At 39.4% G+C, this 20,282-nt stretch overlaps 1 protein-coding gene across 1 annotated transcript; it reads right to left on the bottom strand.

The window, feature by feature from the left end:
• Positions 1-16,026: 16,026 nt before the first annotated feature.
• Positions 16,027-17,767, bottom strand: LOC149040048 (uncharacterized). Its single transcript, XM_089181890.1, has 2 exons — positions 17,474-17,767; positions 16,027-17,369 (listed from the first exon to the last, which is right to left on the bottom strand). The coding sequence occupies exons 1-2, from the start codon at positions 17,487-17,489 to the stop codon at positions 16,516-16,518; spliced, it is 870 nt and encodes a 289-aa protein (XP_089038016.1). The 5' UTR covers positions 17,490-17,767; the 3' UTR covers positions 16,027-16,515.
• Positions 17,768-20,282: the final 2,515 nt, after the last annotated feature.

Here is a 20,282-nt window from a genome sequence, read left to right on the forward strand (position 1 = left end):
CACTCCTAATCGTTATTAGAGGAACTGGTTTTCCTGTCACCACAGACCAATAAATTCTAAATTCTGACTTATAGGCCATAAGTACCTGGGCTGCAAGAATAATAGCCAGCCAATCCTATGTTGTTTTTGGCCTACTCATTTACTAAGCTAATCAATGGTCTACATAGGTAACAGTTTGTCAGCCAACCAATGTGTAACTGATTGTGTCTCAGAAATTATTTTTTTTGCTCTTGTGCGGAGGGATGAATGCATGATGCAAGAATGCTGGACACATCTGGCCTCTATGTTTACCTGGCACAGTTTGCCTTTTCCCCTGCTGGACAGGAGATGTGTATCTACGGGGATCTGGCATATCCTCTACGTACCCATCAGTAGTGCCCCTTCAGATATGGGGTGTTAACAAGACAAATGGAAGAGTTTAATGCATCTATGAGTTCTGTACGTACAAGTGTGGAATGGTTGTTTGGAGACCTTATGAATTATTTCAAGTTTCTCGACGACAAAAAATCTCAAAATTGGCCTTAGCCATTTTGGAAAAATATACATTATTTGTGCACTTTTGCAGAATGCTTTAACATGTCTTCACCGCAATACAACTGCTGACCACTTCGGTCTTGACCCACCACCACTAATAGATTACTTTAGCTAAAATACTGCAACAAAAACACCTGTTAATGCTTAAGTTTGCATAAAATCTTGCATAAGTCCTGATTGAACAGTTTTTTGTGGGAATGTTACGACAGGCAGATCTAAACAAAGGAGTGGCAAATAATACTTTGAGTACAACATTTTGTGAAAATGTAAATCTTAAACATGTAAACATCAACAAATAAGAATTTAATGTCTACTTGTTAAGCATTTTACTCATGATGCCCATGACCTGCTGCATTATGAGCATTTGTTGCTGTTGATTTTGCAGTTGTTGCCGCTGGAACTGCCACTGTTGTTGCTGGTGCATTAGCTTCAGCATATCAGCCTGTTGTTGTTGCACTTGAAGTTGTTGTTCCTGTCTTCCGTTTTCCAGCTCAAGTTCCCTTCCTAATTTCTGCACAGCTCTGTGCTCTTTCCTTTAGAGACTCCATGGCATCTCCAGTTTTTCCTGTTGTTCGTTTTGGTTTGTCCTCACCCTCTTCGGCTCCCTCTAAAGCCCTTTTTTTCCTTTGGGAAAGCCTTTCCATAGCTTTCATTCATGCATCTTCTGCTTTACCCTTGTCAGCTTTATCCCTACCTCATGTATCTGTGGGAGAACTCTCTTCAAGTGCAATAATTTTCTGTATTAGGTCATCTAATTCACTTGGCTCATTTGGGGATATTCCTGATGCTCTTTCTTCAACTCCAATTTTTTTCTTGTACTTGTTTACCAAGGCATTGATGTGGTCCCAGATGGCTCTGTGGTCAACATTAAATTGTGGGGAATCACATTTGTTTAGAACATCTACAATTTTCTTCAAAGCTTCACTGCGCTGGGGAGACCCCTTTTTGTATACGTAGGGATTTTCAAACACTACTTCTCTGCACAGTATAATATTGTGCTGTTCAGTCCAGTACATTACATTGCTATGTGACGACAAAAACAAAGAGAATATTAGAATAAAATTCACTCCAAAAAAACCCTTTCTTTTGAATTGAAACTAAATGCTGTTAATCTCAAAGCTAATTTTTATGCTTGTTCAAAAAAGTGAGATTTTACTTTAATGACATTTAAAGCTCACAAATCTAAAGAGTGGCCTTGCTGAGTGAAAGAGACCTCACCCATAACTTTACACTTTCAGGATTAACAGCAGTGGAATAATACATTCAAAGCCTGACTGAAGATTCACATTATCAAAACGTCCTATGAGATGGGCAACAACATCTAACCTCAAATAAAATCTCTTTTTAGTTCTGATTTTTCTTGGTTTGTTTCAGTTCAGAGTATTATGTAAAACTTAGCTCGTTAATAACAATTTCAAAGAAATAAAAGATGGAAATAACACAATGGCAGAAATGCCAAAGTCTTACCTTTTGAAATGCTACGCTTTATGACAGTAGTCAAGGTAAAGAACTAATTAAACTAATGTTTCCTCTAATAGCCAGGATAGTGGGTGATTTTTGAAAATTAGCTTTAATAGGCTTTGCCTAGTTGAGTTTTAATCACACTCAATATCAGGAAATTCAATTTCAGATCATCATGAATTATCAAGCCTGGATCTAGTAGAGACTCAACTGATAAACAGAATAGTCTTAGATAAATTATTTATCAAGCTAAAATCGATCGTCTGTTGATGAATCAACCGATAAAGTTTTATTCTGATATTTCACATCGAAGCTCTTTGGATTAATCAAAACAAAACAAAGACCAAGTAGAATGATAAGACGCCTGATAACTAAATTGTATCATGCATGAAAATAGCCGCATGAATGTAGTAATAATTTCCTTTAATCGTGAAGGAAAATGAGATTTGGGAAATATTTGAAGGATAATTAGATGATTTACTTTGAAGATCTGCTCGACGCCATTCTCTTTACCATGAGCTTGCTCACCTTGAGGGAAGAAAATGTTTTAAACCATTCAATTTTGTCCTTCTAGTTTAAAAAATGATGCCTAACCCATGAAGAGGCAATAAATTTTAAATTCCAATTAACAGAATAGTTGTGATAGACGGTTAATTATAGTGTTTTTCTTTAAATAACAAGGCTAATTACTCACGTTTTCCAAACGACGCCAAATCTCTTCAGGCCGCATTCTCGAGAGCGGGAGAATATGCCACGCGTATGTGCCCTTCATCTGAAATTAGAAAAATCACTTCTGGTCGCGTCTCCGACCCACCGCGTCCTCGGTTCTTAAAGTCCCTACTTTTCAACACAACGTGACGGCGTTCTCGATCCAGTTTCTTATCGACATTTTTAATGCGTGTGCCTTTCTGAAATGACGTTCCCGTCCTCTTGCAAAACCACCCTAGTATATATCTATATACAAGTTAAAAATAATACACATAAAACTAAAAATAAGACAAAAATTGAATAACAATAACAATGATATAATAAATTAATAATCGAATTTAAAAATTAAAACAAGAAATCACAACTTTCATGCTAAAGACGCCTATTTAAATAAGCAAGACTTTATTACTTTTTTTAATTGATGAATGTCAGTGGTGTTTTATATACTCTCTGGTAGGGCATTCCAGAATTTCAAGGCAGCCCCACTGAAAGACCTGTCACCAGTGTGGTGAGCGATTTTATAGAACAATAAGTACACATTGTTTGCACAAAATGCTTTAAAGTTGGAATCCACTGTTCTGAAAACAGTAGCAATTGAAAACATGGTGAAATGCCTTTCTTCATTTTGCGGTAAAAGTGAAGAACAGTTCCCAAAAGATTCTGTTGGGCATCTGTCAGCCAACTGTTGGCCGATGTTTGACCAACTGTCGGCCAACAGTTGGCCGACCGTCAGCCAACTGTTGGTTCACCGTCGGCCAACAGTTGGCCAACAGATGACTGACAGTTTTCGTTATTTTGTAGACTAAAGTGTTGGCCGACAGTTGGCCAACAGTCAGCCGTCTGTTGGTAACCTGTCGGTGACCTGTCAGCAATGTGTTGGTTAGTCGTGTGCTGAAATTATTACAAACACTTACTTATTTATTGCCTCAACAACTATGTCGGAACGGGAAAAATTAATTGCAAAGAGATAATTAGTATGGATATTGCCTACCTTGCTTGCGTTGGCTGGCGAAACATGCCCATATTGGTTCAATTTCATTTGTCCACCATATTGAAACCTTTTTCCTAGTTTCCAATCCCCTAAATAAAATTTTGATGTCCTGCCTGCAAAACCCCGTGAATAAAGTTTTTATTTGTTTCGAAGTTTACTCTGTTGGTTCATTAACTTTTGTAAAGTTGGTAGCTCCTAAAGGAGCCGTTTTTTTATTTTTGAGCTGGATTACATCCCTACTCATAGATCCTTGGATTAAAGGTCAGTGGAGGTAATCTGCCCTCCCTCAGCATGGTATTCAGCATTGGTAAATACCATTGCAGATGTCTGTGACATACCAACTCCAACTGCTTGACTGAACCAGTGTGTTTGCGGGTGACATGCTCGTGCTCCCTTCGACCATCTTTAACTTCGCAATTGCAACAAAATCACGGATGGTGCTGTGGGGGCATCTTGCTGGCCGTGCCAGTACTTTGGTGTACCATTCATGGATGTTGTCAAGGTTGTGAGTGCTGACCCAATGGGTTGTGTGCTCCCCACGTTCCTCATCTACTGCTTCATCCTTATTTGCTTGTTAGCTACAGATTTCCTCCTCCATGGCTGAAACGCAGTTTCTTGCCTCAACCAGGGAGTTTTTGAGCTCTTCAATGACTTTCTCCTTAGTTTTGACAAGGTCAACTAGTTCCTGGGCATCGTTGTTCAACTCTTCGATTTCTCGATATTCCTCATGGTGTTTGGCGTGCCTGGAAAGCCTTTCCGACTCGTTTATGGCGTCGGACAAGCGTAAAATACAGCTTCCTGTTGTCTGGCTCTGGCTCATCGCTCTGCGATGGTGTGTGGCGGGATTTCTGAATGGTCCGTTTCTTTTGCACAGGAGGCCGAGATGGCAATTGCACTTTCTTTTGTTGCTACTGCAGCAGACAAAATCTGCAATATCTACTCCATGAAGATCTTAAACGGTAACTTCATGCTGGGTGGCCGAGGGAAAAAAGTGGAAATTGATGAGGTAATGTTTGGCAACAAGCGAAAGTACAACTGTGGACACGTTTCTGAGGGCCAGTGGGTATTTGGAATGGTAGTGCGAGATACTGGGCAAAGTCTACTTTTTCGTGTTCCAGATCACCAACAAGAGACCTTGGTAACCCGAGTACTGCACGAGTTCAATGAACCTGGCACCGTGATCATTTCTGACAAGCTCTCGCCAACCACATGCAGAGACTCTGTAGTCAAGTGAAAAGGAAGCTGAAGGCGATGAATGGGACCATGAGAGCCAAACTACCAGGTTACCTTGACGAGTTCAACTGAAGTAAACTTCATCCAGAGGCAAACCAGGGAGACAGACTCAATTACATGTTTAGTTCAGGCCTAAACAAACGGCTCCTCTAAGAGCCACAAAATAAAATAAAAGTCAATGACCAACATGTTCATGTCTTTTATAAATAAAATAAAATGAAGTCTAATAAAACGCCAAAAAAGGTATACTTTAATATTTTAATTGTCACAATACGCCAAAAAGGACGATGATCGCAACCTGTTACAAGAAAAAAAAAGCTTAATCAGACATACATGAAGTATTGTAAACTATGGTTTCGCAATGCATTATAAGGCGATTGAAAAACTTCCTTTTTGCTACCAAGCAAACAAGCCTATTTAGTGTAAAAGAACAAGTTAGGAAGTAGGTAAATACAAAAATTGGTACATACAGTCTGGTTAACACTGTTGACCGGCTGTCGGTAATGTGTTGGTAATGAGTCAGTATCCTGTCGGCCAAAGGTTGGCCAACAGGTTACCGACAGCTCAACGTGGGAGTTATTGTTCACTTTTACCCATTCTGTAATCTTCTCTAAGTCTGAATCATAACACTCTAGACAAATCTTTCATTCAATTTTCCCTATGTTGTGATTTTGAAGGTATTTTTCCCTTGCCCATTTCTTGATGTCTGGAGACCATGGGTACATATGTGTGATTGTCTTATTACATTAGTGGAATTACCCTAAGAAAGAAAAAGTTGTGGTTATTCATTGTGTTGAATAATAATAAAAGCTAAGTTTTTCGTTTGTCTCACAATGTAGTCTCGTGTGATGTAGATCGCGAGGTTGTGATTTTGAAGGTATTTTTCCCTTGCCCATTTCTTCATGTGTGGAGACCATGGCTATATATGTGTGATTGTCTTATTACATTAGTGGAATTACCCTAAGAAAGAAAAAGTTGTGGTTATTCATTGTGGTGAATAGCAATAAAAGCTAAGTTTTTCGTTTGTCTCACAATGTAGTCTCGTGTGATGTAGATCGCGAGGTTTTGACTGCATACTGCTAGTCTTCTTCAGGCGATGAGGTCGACTGGTCATGTGTGATGTTATAAAGCATGATGCTCTGCTGTAATTAGTTGTTTTTCAACAGCTCTCATTGGTGCACTTCGATCCTTGCTGTTCACTCAGTGGTTTGCTCCCTCAGCAGTCTGCTGTCGCACAGCTCTCCTGTTGTTGTGTTTCTTGATTGTGGGCATTCCAACATCTTGTCTCTTATACAGGAAAGTCAAAGTACACAGTGACAAATTCAGCCCACTTCGTGTCCACCGTCAGCAATGAGACGATCTTAGACAACGAGATCATGGTATCTTTCGACATAGAATCGCTGTTTACCAAACTCAAGAACGACCCAAGCCTTGCAGACCGCACCACGCTAATGCCTGCATGCACAAATCGCTGACCCTTCGACCTTCGTATTGAGATCCACATACTTCCAGTATAACAGATCGATTTATGAGCAAAAAGATGCCACCGCCATGGGGAGTCCAGTTTCCGCTGTCATTGCTAACCTATACATAGAGAGTTTCGAAGAACAGGCGATAATTCCATTATCCTACGAGCCTAGGATCTGGAAACGCTGCGTGTGCGATACCTTTACCATCCTGGATCGCGAAAACGTCGATGACTTCTTACAGCATTTAAACAACCAGCAGCCTTCTATCTGCTTCACCATTGAGACAGAAAAAGACAGCAAACTTGCCTTTCTAGACACCGCAGTTTTAAGAGAACCTGACAGCCGCCTCACTACCAGCGTATACAGGAAGCCCACGCACACTGATTAATACTTAGTGCATGATTCACAGCACCCTCAATCAGTAAAACGCGGTATTGTTAAGTGCCTTTACGAGCGCGCCAAAGGTCTCGTAACAAAACCCTCTGTCATCTCCGAGGAGAAAAAACATCTGTCGTCTGTTCTGGTTTCTAATGGTTAGCCTTATTCTTTCTTGCAGAAACTTACCAGGACCGGAAAACCAAACAACAGTGCCGAATACGCCGATGAGTTCAAAGCTACTGCAGTTTCACCTTTTGTCAAAGGTCTGTCCGAACAGCTTCGCCGTTGCCTACAACAACAAGGTGTATGCACTGATTTCAAGTCGGAGACTACACTAAGATCTCAGTTAGTACGACCAAAAGAAGCTGTCGACCCGTCTAAACAAGATGGCGTAGTTTAAAGGATTCCATGCGAAGGCGACAAGGTGTACATCGGAGAGACTGGAAGACCTATGCAAGACCTATGCAAGACAGAATTAAGGAGCATGATCGAGACATTCGACTCGCCCGTACCGAGACCTCCGCCGTTTCAGAGCATGCCCACAACACCGGACACAAGCCACTCTGGAATGAAGTAAAGTTTATTGATCGTGACCCTTATTGCTACACGCACAGGGTGAAAGAGGCAATTCATATAAGGCTTCACCCTAAAAACATCAACAGGGATAAGGGAATAGAAATTCCAGAAGCGTGGATGCCCACGATCAAGAAACACAACAACAGGAGAGCCGTGCGACAGCGGACCGCTGAGGGAGCAAATCACTGAGTGAACAGCAAGGATTGAAATGCACCAATCAGAGCTGTTGAAAAACAACTAATCACAGCAGAGCACCATAAGATCACGCATGAACAGTCGACCTCATCATCTGAAGAAGACTAGCGGTATGCAGTCGAAACGTCGCGATCTACATCACACGTGACTACATCGTGAGACAAACGAAAAACTTAGCTTTTATTGTTATTCACCACGATGAATAACCACAACTTTTTTCTTTCTTAGGGTAATTCCAGCTTTTATTACCCTGATAAAGTTGTGAAGATCCTCATCATTATTCATAGCTGATGGCAATGCTTGCCAATCAAGCAAAGAATTTTCAACTATAGGGAGTTATTTGAGATGTGTAGTAATACATCATCATCGAATAATGTATTTTGTCCTATGCCACTGTCCAGTTTTTGACGGTAGAATCTTGATTGAAGCAATGAAATATACAGGCCATCACAATGCTTGTGTGATCAAACTATTGTTAAAACATTATATTTGCACAATTACCAACCACCAATTTCTTAAGTGCCTGTGAGTGCATGAAAAAACATTTTCTGCTCTCCCCAAAGTTTATTGACATGGTGAGAAACTTAAAAGTTTTACCTATGGTTTTGCCTGTAAGGTATAAATAAGTTGATGAAAATTTATATACTCTCTACTCCTGTCGTGTGGCACTGACAAAACAAAAGTTGTTTATATTAGTGAAGTGTGGTTGCGTTTGATCAGAAGTATATTCTCTATTGATCATCAAATCATTTTAGAATGTGTCGAAAAAAATAATCAATTAAGAAAAAGGTTACATAAAATTATATAACAAAATAAGAGTAAGAATTAAAGAAAAACAATAGGTGTTAACTAATACATTACAAGAATAGTAACAGAAAAAACTGGCTTACAAGTTAAGGTTGCCGATTTCTAGCAGTTTGATTTTTTTAAGGTAGGAAATACTTAACTAAACCTCTCAATTGGCGCTCACCTCGGTGTTTACACATCTAAATGCAAACAGTTTCATTTCACATCGCTCGTGGTGATTTGTTTGTATGTGGGGAACATCATATTTATAAAAAGAATGACAGTCAAGCTATAGGAAGAAACAATGTCAAAGACGAAAAGTCATCTGAAAACCGAAAATGCTTGAACAAACTACAGTTCAGAGGCATATTAACATTTACATATATCATCTTGCAATATCCATAACAGATATATTCGCAAGGTCCTAACTAATAACTAAAGCACTTTCCTACGTCCCCTGATAGAGAAACCCTGAGGTAAAAATAGTGGTCTACAGCCTGTAAGGTATGGCTAAGCATAGTGTATGGGTGTATAAAAGGACACTTGGTTCTGCAAACGCGTAGAACGTAACACTTTGATGGATTGAAGGCCATTTGCCACATCTTTGCTCATTCAACTAATTTGTCCAGATCAGATTGGAGACTCATTGCATCGTCGGAATTGTGTACCAGACCATACAACAAGGCGTCATCAGCAAATAACTTAATATGGGAGGTAATATCCTCCAATTTTACTCCAGCAAAGAACACGGAGCGAAGTAAATATTATGTACACATCTGTGAATAATGCAGAGATCTTTCGCAACACACAAAACTTTTTAGTAGAGGTTGACCTCAACAGCAGTGAGAGAAGGTATCCCCTCGTGTTTCCCCCTCTGACGGTGTGCAGTTGGTTGACTCATGCAAAAATGGAGTGGATATTTGAACTTAATACTTCAGATCTGGAGACCAGGAGACTTGTATAGAAACTCCACCTCGCTTAACTACCATAGTGAGGCACCTTTGTACAGCTCTTATTCTTTTATAAACTTATTCTGACCCAGTGGCCCTGAGCAGCAGTGGTAGGTGATGTGATTTGGCTTCTCGCAGTTGTAACGATTTCCTTGAGATCTACTTGCTTGGTTGAGCAGGTGTTGATTGTCTGTTCATTTTTACTCCACTGTTTTTAGATTCCTCATAGCCTTTTTCATATGTTAAATGGACTTTGGTTGCTTAAGAAGCAGAAGGTATACATACAACTTGAAACAAGCATACATTATTCATTAGAACCTTGGCCCTCTTCAGTTGGATGAGTTGCGTTGATGTAAGGGGAAAAAAAGGTTTTTATGTGTGATTTCTGACTATGAGACCAGAAGTTGTGGTGATAAAGGAATTACTGTGGAAAAAGTACCTTCAAATACTAGTCAAGGAGAAGAAATATGGAAACTTTCAGAGGAGAGGCAAAACAAATGAATTTCTGCGATCAGTAGGAAATACCTCAGACAAAATTTTGGATCACGATGGGGTCTTTGGTAAACATTTTATCTCTAGAAAAGTGGGTGTAGTGTGGGATTGATACAATCCAGATTGCGATTTTGTGACTGTGCAACATGTAATTGGTCGGCATACAGGGGTACCATGCTCAGCAAAACAGGCTTTGTTTGAGTTTGGTGGGGTGAGAATAAAAGTTTCCCATTTGTAACTGCGGCTTCTGAGCATGGCTTTCAGTGAAGACTTCCAAGTTCTCAGGAAGCTGAAGTCCCTCATCCAGATTCTCTTTTGTTTCATTGAAGACAGCTTTCATTTTCTTTGCAGATTCAAGGTTAATACTGCAGACACGAGAGTATTTAACCTTGTTTGCTAGACTGAGATGTATCCAAGGGCCCTTCGTTTCAGTACAGGAGAGCAATCACCTTTGTCCAAGCCACAAGGTAAACTAGCACACTACCAACACACAAACATGATTCAACGAAGCCTGCCCCGCATCCCAAACAAGACTGTAAGCGTATTCCTGTTATTTGTAGCTTTCCAAGGTCAGCCACTTCTTTTATGTCATGGGATTTAGAGTGATATTCTAATTGCTGGAGATGATGAGCTTTAAATTGTCTTTTTATATCTGAAATGTTTTTTTAAGACGTTATTTTGGTCAAGATACATGTCATCTATGAAGGCCTTAATACTTGAAAGGATTCTGTAGACACCTTTGGTGTGTGCAGGAAAACAGCACGCTAAGAGCATTTTGTCTTTATTTGTTAATGTTGCATTGGGCCTTGCATCAGAGACAGCAAGTTTAATTCGTGAGGCATGGAGAAATTAAGTTGAAGTTAGCAAAATAGTTGTTGTCTTTACTTTGAAATCTGATGAGGACTAAAGAAATGGTCCCAATTATATTAAAAGATGTGTCAACGTCGAAATGGAAATTTCTGAATGCAGAAATAAAGTAATACACACTTATGATTCTAGTATACTTAATAGGTTAAAAAAACTTCACTCATTCAAGAACTGACTTTAATTGAAATCAAGCAAGTGTAAAGAGGTTTAATGCTCCTGTTAGGTTACACTCCTTTACAGTTCTAAACTCTTCTCCATCTACTTCCACTTAAAGTTGTCTAATTCTTTTAAGAAAAGAGTCTTACCTCTGATCTATCTGGTGACATCTAAAGTCCTGACCCTTTGGATGAGTTGATCTTCACTTCATTGTACCTATATTTGCGTTGTTCATGATTTGTAGCTGGTTTGTGCAGTATTCATTGATGTAAGAATGTGGCTTACAGCTGGCTACAGAGGAGCAACTTTTTGATTGAAATACATCTGTTGATCAGTTTAATAGCCACTGGTTTAATAATGTTGAGCTTTTCCTAATGTTCTAAAAACACGACGGTGACGGAAACCAGGACGTGGCAAAACAAAAGCTGTGATGGGCAGAGTAAAAGCTCAGCACGTGCCTTGTAAGACTTTATACATTTCATAGCCGTCCTCTGAAAAGAACAGCTTCAAATCACCAAAATTTGCATGGTCTGTGAACAGAAACCCCAAAAGAAAATAATCTGTTTCTGTTTCCATTCCAAAAAAGTAAAATTCATTTTTTAAGCGATGTCTTCATTCATGTAGCCAGCTGCTAATGGTCCCTTGTACTGATTGACTGTCCACAAGCTTCTGAAGTAGAAAGTAAGACTGCCTCAGTACATTTCAAACTCATGAAGTTAGCCTGTAAATTTCACAAGTTTGTTTTTTATGAACTGTTACAATACGAATGGATGATTGCCGTGTCACATGCCATAAGATTACCAGGAGAGGCATCTTGGTTTCCCCTGTGTCCCGTTTTGTTCCTCTTCTGTGGAGGTATTTGGCTGAGTGAAGTCAATCTGGGCCACAGAAAGACTACTTTCAGTTAGCTTTGGACACTGCTCTGCCAATCCATGTTACTGTTGCTCGAAGGCGTGTTTCTCTCTTATCTTGGCCCTCTCCTTCCTCTTGGCTTTCAGTTCATAGTATATCTTACATTCAGAAGTTTTCCTTCTAAGCCCTAAATTTGGCACCCAACCTACATTGTGCTTGTGCCAGTAAGGAAATGGCTTTCCCAAGACAAAATGCTTGCTGAATACTTGTTCATTATGAGAATGTTGTTCTTCCGAATGAGTTTGGGGTTCAAAACAAAGCAATTCTTCATAAATTTAACTCATTCAATTTAATGAAATAACAGGCTACACTAGTGCGAGAAAACAACATGGCGGGTTGTTTTTAACCTCGGGGTTAGAAATAGTTCGCAGTCCTTCTAAACAAATCTCTCTAGCCTTCATGCCACAGCGAGTTATCACTTGTGTCCACTTTTCTATCCTCTCTATTGTCAATTCTTCTTCAAAGGCAGACTCGCTCCTTTATAACTGATGCTATTCAATAAAATCCAATCTCTTTGTCTTCACAAAGAACCATTTCTACTTTCTCACTTTTACCTAACTACAAGGGCATTTGTATCTATTTGCCTGGACATCAACATGGAGAATAGCAATCGTTCTCAAGGCAAAAGTCAAGAGGGTGAAATCCAAGAATAATGGCACACTCATTACTGAGTTAAGACACTTAGTCATAGTAGCACCTTCGGAAGAAATACCAGACTTGATATCTATATCCAGGCTCAGTTCACTCTAAATAGATCTGATGTATATTATTCCACTACTTTGGGATGGAATAACCTGTTTACAGCATGGGAATGAGCAAAAGTGGGTGAGCAGCTTTACCTCTGTCAGCCCTCATGAACACAAGAGCTCCATTTTGGTTCTTAAGGTTGGGAAACTAGCTCCTTTTCCAGAGTTTCCGTAATGAAGTTAAAACCTCCTTGCTTGTCTTTAACCACAATATGTTTCTTCCCTGGCCTTGCTTGCAGCAGGGTATTGCTCTTCAGCATGCAGCTGAACCAATCATTAAGGGACTTTTTCCTTGAACTTATCCCTATAAAACTGTCATATTTACATAAATATTTATTTACCAGGCGACCTTAAATCCAAAGCCTCAAATCAAATGCTATCTTGGCAGCAAGAAAGGGAAACATTACATCTATGACTACAGTACCACCAAAGCACTGACTGACAGGATGTGCCATTTTGTCAGCTGCTAATTTACAATGTGTCATCCGAAAAGCTTCAAGTGCTTTGGGGGCAGTGACTGCTATTTCGATCTTTATTTCACTCTTTATCAGTTTTAATAAACTAAACAAGCCAAAAAAAACAATAAATGAATAGTTTCAACAGGATTTTGTTTTAATAAATATAAACTTTAGTTGCACCTTAAGCTCATCTATTATATGACTTTATTGCAGCCTAAACTCAGGATCATTACAAATGTACTTTTGCCCAAAGCACAAAGGAAGGTACATTGCAGGTTTGGGCCGACTGCATAGGTCATTCTACCAAAAGAGAACAGTCACTAGTACATGAAGGAGGACTGGCACCACATACAATAACGACATTGTCTGCTTTGATATCAATGACAATGACAATACTTTATTCAAGAGAAGGAAAATGAAAAATTGTAAATGTATCTCTCGAAAGGGGATATTCTACAGTTTAACCCTATACAAAAGATTCCACGCATAAAAGGACCAAAACATTGTATACAGATAATTAAAAACTATTTACCATCATCTCAATTAATATTCATGTAAATCTTTAGTCTGTTACGAAATAAAGTCAATGATCCTGCGTGTACAATATCTTTGGGCAAATTATTCCACATATGAACGATCTGTACAAAAAAATAAAATTTGTAGCAATTTACGATAGCTATTTTTACGTAGAGCTTATAATCGTGATTGGCTCTAGCTTGATTACATTAAGTAAGTTCAAAAAAGTTCGAAAAAGGAAGACTATCTATTCCCAGAACCATCTTGTAGCACTGGATCAGAGATAAAAACTCTCTTCGTTTCTCCAAAGTTTGCCAATTTAGCAGGCGGCAGCGGTCTTCATAGCTCATTTCTCCACATTTTTGCTTTAATGCCAACCGAGATGCCCTTTGGACTTTTTCCAAGGATTCGATATCCTTTTTTTTGGTAGGGGCTCCAAACAGGGACAGCGTATTCGAGTATAGGTCTTACTAACGACTTAAAGAGGCAGGAAAATGCATAGCGATTATCGTTTTGTTTGCCTTGTTTACTATGTAGGAAACGTGTTTACCCCAAGATAGATCGTAGTTTATTGTGACCCCTAGGTCCTTGGCACTGTCGACAGATTTCAGTTGCGCGCCAAGGGAATAACTTGGCTTGGATCTGTCTCTACTGTGCGTTACACGCATAGCGTCACATTTTTCAGGACTAAAGCGCAACTGCCACTTGCTAGCCCAATCGCTTAATTTGTTCAAGTCCAGCTGTAAGGCTGGTATATCCTTATCAGGCTCCATGATCTCGCGATAGATTTTAGTATCATCAGCGTAGATTTTCACGGTTGATGTAATGTTTGCCGAAATATCATTTATATAAATAATAGATAGGATTGGGCCAAGTACTGTTCATTGAGGCACACCTGAAATCATGGGTGACCAGTCTGAACAATTGCCCCTTAACACGACACGCTGCCTTCTATTCGTCAAAAAATTTCTAATCCACATTAGTAGAGAGCTGTCTATCCCATACCGTTGTAGTTTCAGCAGCAAACACTCGTGTGGCAGGCTGTTGAAAGCCTTAGAGAGATCTAAGAAGATGATATCCGTTTGTTGCGAGCAATTCCTAGCCTTTGCTCAGTCATTGTAACATGTAAGTAATTGTGCCAACGTCGATTTACCACTTAGGGTGCGTTTCTTTAAAAAAATCCAAGATTGGATTCTTAATCCGAGATCATGCGGATTCGTTATTTTTAAAGACACGAAAAATCCGAAAATGGATTTTTTTTTCAATTAGCCGTAACGACCCCAGCATGCAGTTCGCGTGTTTTGGGGGGAGTTTTCAAAATGGCGGAAAGTTTTGGTTTGATGTTTGAACTGTTCGAAGAAGTCCTTGCCGATGACCTTGAACAACAACAGGTTCTTTTAGGAGCCGATGACGAAGCAGTTTTATTCCTTTTGGCGGCCGGACAGCTCGTCCGAAAAGAACACGTTCGCACAAAGAATTTTTACGAAATAACCGTACCTAGTTACATACCGGAGGACTTCCGAAGTCACTTCCGCATGTCACGGCATACAGTTACAGTTCTCGAACATTTGCTTTCGGTCCACGGCGACTTACCTCAATACACTGGCGATAGAGGAAGACCACCGGTCGAGTTAAGAAAGCAAATCCTTATTACGCTGTGGATTCTTGGGAATCCAGAATGTTTACGCTCTGTTGCCGATCGATTTGATGTTTGCAGGGCAACTGCGTACAGAGTCTACAGACGAGTTTGCAAAGCAATAGTGAGGAACTTAATGGATGAGTTTATCAAGTTTCCAACTGGTCTAAAAGCCCAAGCGATGATGGAGGCCTTTGAAGAGAAAAAGGGTTTTCCGGGTGTTTTGGGGGCTATTGATGGCACCCACATACCAATCAAAGCACCACATAACAATCATGAACAATACATAAATCGCAAAGGTTTCTTTTCCGTCCAACTACAAGTCATTTGTGACCCGGATTTATTCATAACCGATGTTTTCTGTGGTTACCCTGGTTCAGTACACGATGCTCGCGTGTTTCGTAATTCTCCGATCTGCCGAGAAGTTGAAGTGAACCCAGACAATTATTTTCCTGGCAACTCCCACATTTTGGGAGACGCAGCATATCCCTTGAAGAGGTGGCTGTTGACCCCATTTCGAGACAACGGACGTTTGACTGCTCAACAAAGACGTTACAATTCTGCCCACAGTTCCACCAGAATGGTGGTTGAGAGGTCCATAGGGCTTTTTAAGAACAGGTTTAGGAAGCTAAAAACAATGATGGATGTTGACAAAATTGAGGACATACCGGAAATTATTGTATCCTCTTGCATCTTACACAACATTTGCATTATTGAAGATGACATCGATGATTTTTTAGATGACTCTAATGATGATGATGACAATGATGACAATGATGATGACATCTTTCCACCAGGTGTAGGAGCAGTTGATAAGAGAAACATGATAATGAGACTCATCCCATAAACCTAGCATTTATAAGTGGTTTATGTATTGATACCTTTTGTACTGCGGTGTTTTCATGAACACTTCTTTCATAGGTGGTGTATGTCATTCATAAAGTTTATACTGTATAATAGTCTTTTTGCTATAAATATCAATATTTTATTTGTTTTTAAAAGTATATAAGAAAATAGTAGAGCCATGTACATGGATCACTTTATACTACCTGAAACATTTATGGTGTTGCTTGAAATGTAAACTTTCAACACAAATGTAACAGCCTAATACTCTGACAGTCCAGGTTGCTTGTGTCACGCACAGAAAGGAGGAAGTGCGTGACACAAGTGATCTGAAGCATCTGAGAATCAGGCTAAAAAAAGTAAAGGATATAAATAATATCAAAACCAGTTTAGTTAGGCCCTCTCACCTAATGTTGCTGTTGTAGTTCCTTGTATGTATGTGATAAAAAAAACATACAACTTGCAATAATACTGTTAACATGTATGATATAATAAACTTTTAGATAACTCAATACTGACAACAAACTCAGGTTTACTGTATCTATGTTCATGTTTGTGGTCAAATAATCCCATGTTCTGCAACACAATAAAAAATTATGGAATCAAGGTTACTCTTTGTTCAATGATTTTTCAAAAACATTCAAAAATCGGCCGATGAGTGCCATGCGTTCAATGTGCATATTTTCAAACTTTTTAATCTTTTCCTTTTCTTCCTCTTTCCTGTCTTGTGTAAATTCCTTAAAGAGCCCAACGAGGTCTTCTCTTTTCTTCCGCTCTGGTAACTTCTTTTTCTTTGCTTTTGTAACCACAGGCTCCTCTGTGTCACTACCAGTGGAACTCAATGTGGAACTGGAATTTTTAACACTCTTGACTGCATCTTTGCTCCGTTTACCATCAATGTTGCTGCACAATGTTTTTGGAGCGATGGCATCATCTTTCGAAAATATTTCGTGAAGTTCGTCATAGAAGTTGCATTTCTTTCGGTCATTTCCGCTGACTTTGTTGTGATCAACACAAGCAACATAACTTCTCTTCAGATTTTTCAATTTCGTCTCACACGCCTTGGCATTAAGGAACACTCCGTTCTTCTTTAATTCTTCGCTGATTTCTTCCCACAGGGACTTGTTCTTTTTGTTTATATCTTTAAATCGTTCTCTGCGTTCGACATAGCAGGAAATTAACAACAGCACATCAGCTCTAGACCAGCGTACAAGAGCTCTCGATTCGCCTTCGGTGCCTTCACGCGACTGACTGAACGTGGCTGCAGCTGTTTCCAAAGAAGAAAAACTTGGACCAGGCTGAGGTGATACTGATCTGACTGTTTCATGGCTGAACTGTGATGCCTGCGGTGGTGGAAACATGAACTGAGGAAGATAAGGTTGAATGCCCGGTTGAACGTGGCTTTCGTTCCACTGATATTCTGGATATTCACCTGCAGATAAACTGTGCGTCCAATATTGTCCTGTAGATAGAAATAAAAGATGCCAAGACGCATCAAACATCCGGAAAATTTATAAAAATACCTACAGGACGGAAAATTTCGGTGAAACTACACAAAAAACTCACCTTGTTTATTCGCCATGGCCGGCAGCAGCTAATATTTACAACAAAATGGCGGGAATGTGGCGGATTTTAAGAAGACGACCGCTTGCCAAACGTACTGCTTTTTGTATCCGTGCAATAAAGAAACGCACGGATCATGAATCCTAAAAATCCGGATTTAGATTTGATCTAATGAATCCACTCGGAGTGTGGATTCTATAGATTCAAAATCCATTTTCGGATTTTATTAAAGAAACGCAAAATCCGTTTTTGGATTCAAGAATCCGGATTTGGATTTTTTTAAAGAAACGCACCCTTAGATACGCAAATTAGTCTGGATTAAAAAGATTGGGGACTGACCAAAAGTCGACCCACACGGGACTTATACGGAACAATACAAGTCAGTGATATTTGGCGGTAGTTCTCCATGATATTTTTGCTCCCTTTCTTATGGACTGGAGTGATGTGGGCCGACTTCCATATACTTCGTAGTCGAGCTTGGGAGAAGGATGTATTAAAAAATAAAGTCAGTGGAGATGACAACACTTGAGCACATTCTCTTAGGATGCAAGGTGATATGTAGTCGGGCCCAGGGGACTTGTAAATGGTCAAATTTTTAAGCAATTTCTCAACTTCCGTAACAGGACAAAAGATGTTACATAATTTCGCGTCGGTAATATAATAATAATAATAATAATAATAAGTCTTTATTAAGCACTCTAAACAACAAACGTGTTTAGTTACAATGATATGAAATCAGCAAGTATAAAACTAATAAACTAACTAAATTACTAACTGAATAACTAATAAGAGAACAAACATCTATTAATAAAGGTCCTTTTGAAACGTTCAGTTCTGACAAGCGGGAGAATATAATTATGGCGCCTCTTACGTAGCGTATCCATTGTTCGCTCTGGTGGCAAAAGGTCATCTAAAGCTGTTGGAAAATCGCTGTCGGTGATCTTGGCCCACAACTTCTTATCTTTTAGAATAATAATATTTTCAATCGAAAAAAGCTCTTTACAGTAGCCAAGCTTAAAAGCTCTCTTGAACAGCCTGTCTATGCGACTCAGATACTTATGATAATACGCGCAGCCCCATACTTCTACAGCATATGTAAATATAGGTAGAATAAGACTGATAAAGAGAAGATGAAGACGATCCAGCGGCAGTCCATAGAATTTACAAACACGTAAGATGTACAGACGACTACTGGCTTTCGATATAATATTATCAAAATGTAAATCCCAGTTACAAGGATCAGATTGAAAAGTTACACCCAACAACTTCAGACATGGTTTACGCTCTATAGAAACCAGAGGAGCAGGTAAGGCCTTAGTGGATTTGCCTCTAAGAAGCATCTCCCACGTTTTCTTGAAGTTTAGTTGCATACGATTAGCAGATGTCCATGCGACGATCGATCGGACCTCCTCAGCTGCTAAATTGCCGTTATTAGCCAGCGATTTTACTGTAATACTTAATGTTAAATCATCAGCATATTTCACAAGTAAATTCTGATTTGGTAGAATGGCCTTAATATCATTGACCATAATAGAAAATAGTATAGGGCCTAAAACTGTCCCCTGAGGGACACCTCTATTGATATTTACATAGTCCGTGACAATGGCATCAACAACAACTCTTTGTTTCCTGTTCTGTAAAAAACTAATAATCCAATTGGTCACGTATGGATTTATATCAAGTGTTTTCAACTTAGAGCAGAGGATATCATGAGGGACCGAATCAAAAGCTTTGCTGAAATCAAAAGAGAAGATTCTAACACAATCAAAACCCGACTCAAGCCATTTCAGCCAAGCATATTGACACTTAATTAAGGCCATTGTCGTATTGTGGCCTTTGCGGTATGCAAACTGGTCGAAGCTAATGAAGTTCTTCATATATTGAGATAATTCTCGTCTGTATACAAGACGTTCAAAAACCCTCATTATTACATTAGTCAGCGAAATAGGCCGCAACTGTGTGCAATTTTTAAAGTTGGGCTCTTTAGGCAAGGGAGTTATGTCGGCCAATTTCCAAAGATCAGGCACAATGTGATTTTCCAAAGAACAGTTGAAAATATGGGTAACAACAGGAGCGAGGTCGTACGCAAACTCTTTCCAAAACCAGTACGGGATTCCATCTGGACCAGAGGCAGTTCTTTTTAATTTCAGTAGACTCCTGGTAACACTGGAGACCGTTAAAACAGGCATCTCGCTTGATTCCGGGATAGTGACAGTGTCAATGGGTTATAAAGGGGATCAGTGTTAATGGAACAGAAAAAATTATTGATCTCGCTCGGGGAGATAATTGAGCTTACTTGCGAGTTGGTAAGACTTCCTTCCTGTCAGGGAATTGACTGTTGACCACCAAGATTTGGATCCTGCACTATGTTTCTCAAAATTCCCTTTAACTGCTCGAACTTGATTATCTCTGATCAACTTGTTGATTTTCTCTTGAAGAGTTTGGATCTCAATCGAAACAGAATTTCCTGACATGTTACTTCGCCGAATCAATTTTCGCCGTTGGTCCAGTAGATGTTTGATTAGAGGAGAAAAGAACGGGGGGTCCCTATTAGACACACGTACTGATATACCCGGAAAACACTCATCAAACATGGACTTAATCTTGGTACAAAAAAGATTAAGTTTTCCATTCACATCTCCGCATTGATAAACATTGTCCCAGTTATGAAACTTCAACAGTTTATCCATATCCAGTTTATGATGATCACGAACATCTCTGAACATCACAGTTTTCCTTTCAGCCTTAAGTGGGATTCTGGGATATACCAGGACCACAGAGTGGTCAGATCGAACTAGTCCTTGAGTGACCG

Source organism: Pocillopora damicornis, chromosome 9 (assembly GCF_964200805.1).
Source record: "Pocillopora damicornis chromosome 9, jaPocDami1.2, whole genome shotgun sequence".
NCBI classification, from domain to species: Eukaryota; Metazoa; Cnidaria; class Anthozoa; order Scleractinia; family Pocilloporidae; genus Pocillopora; species Pocillopora damicornis.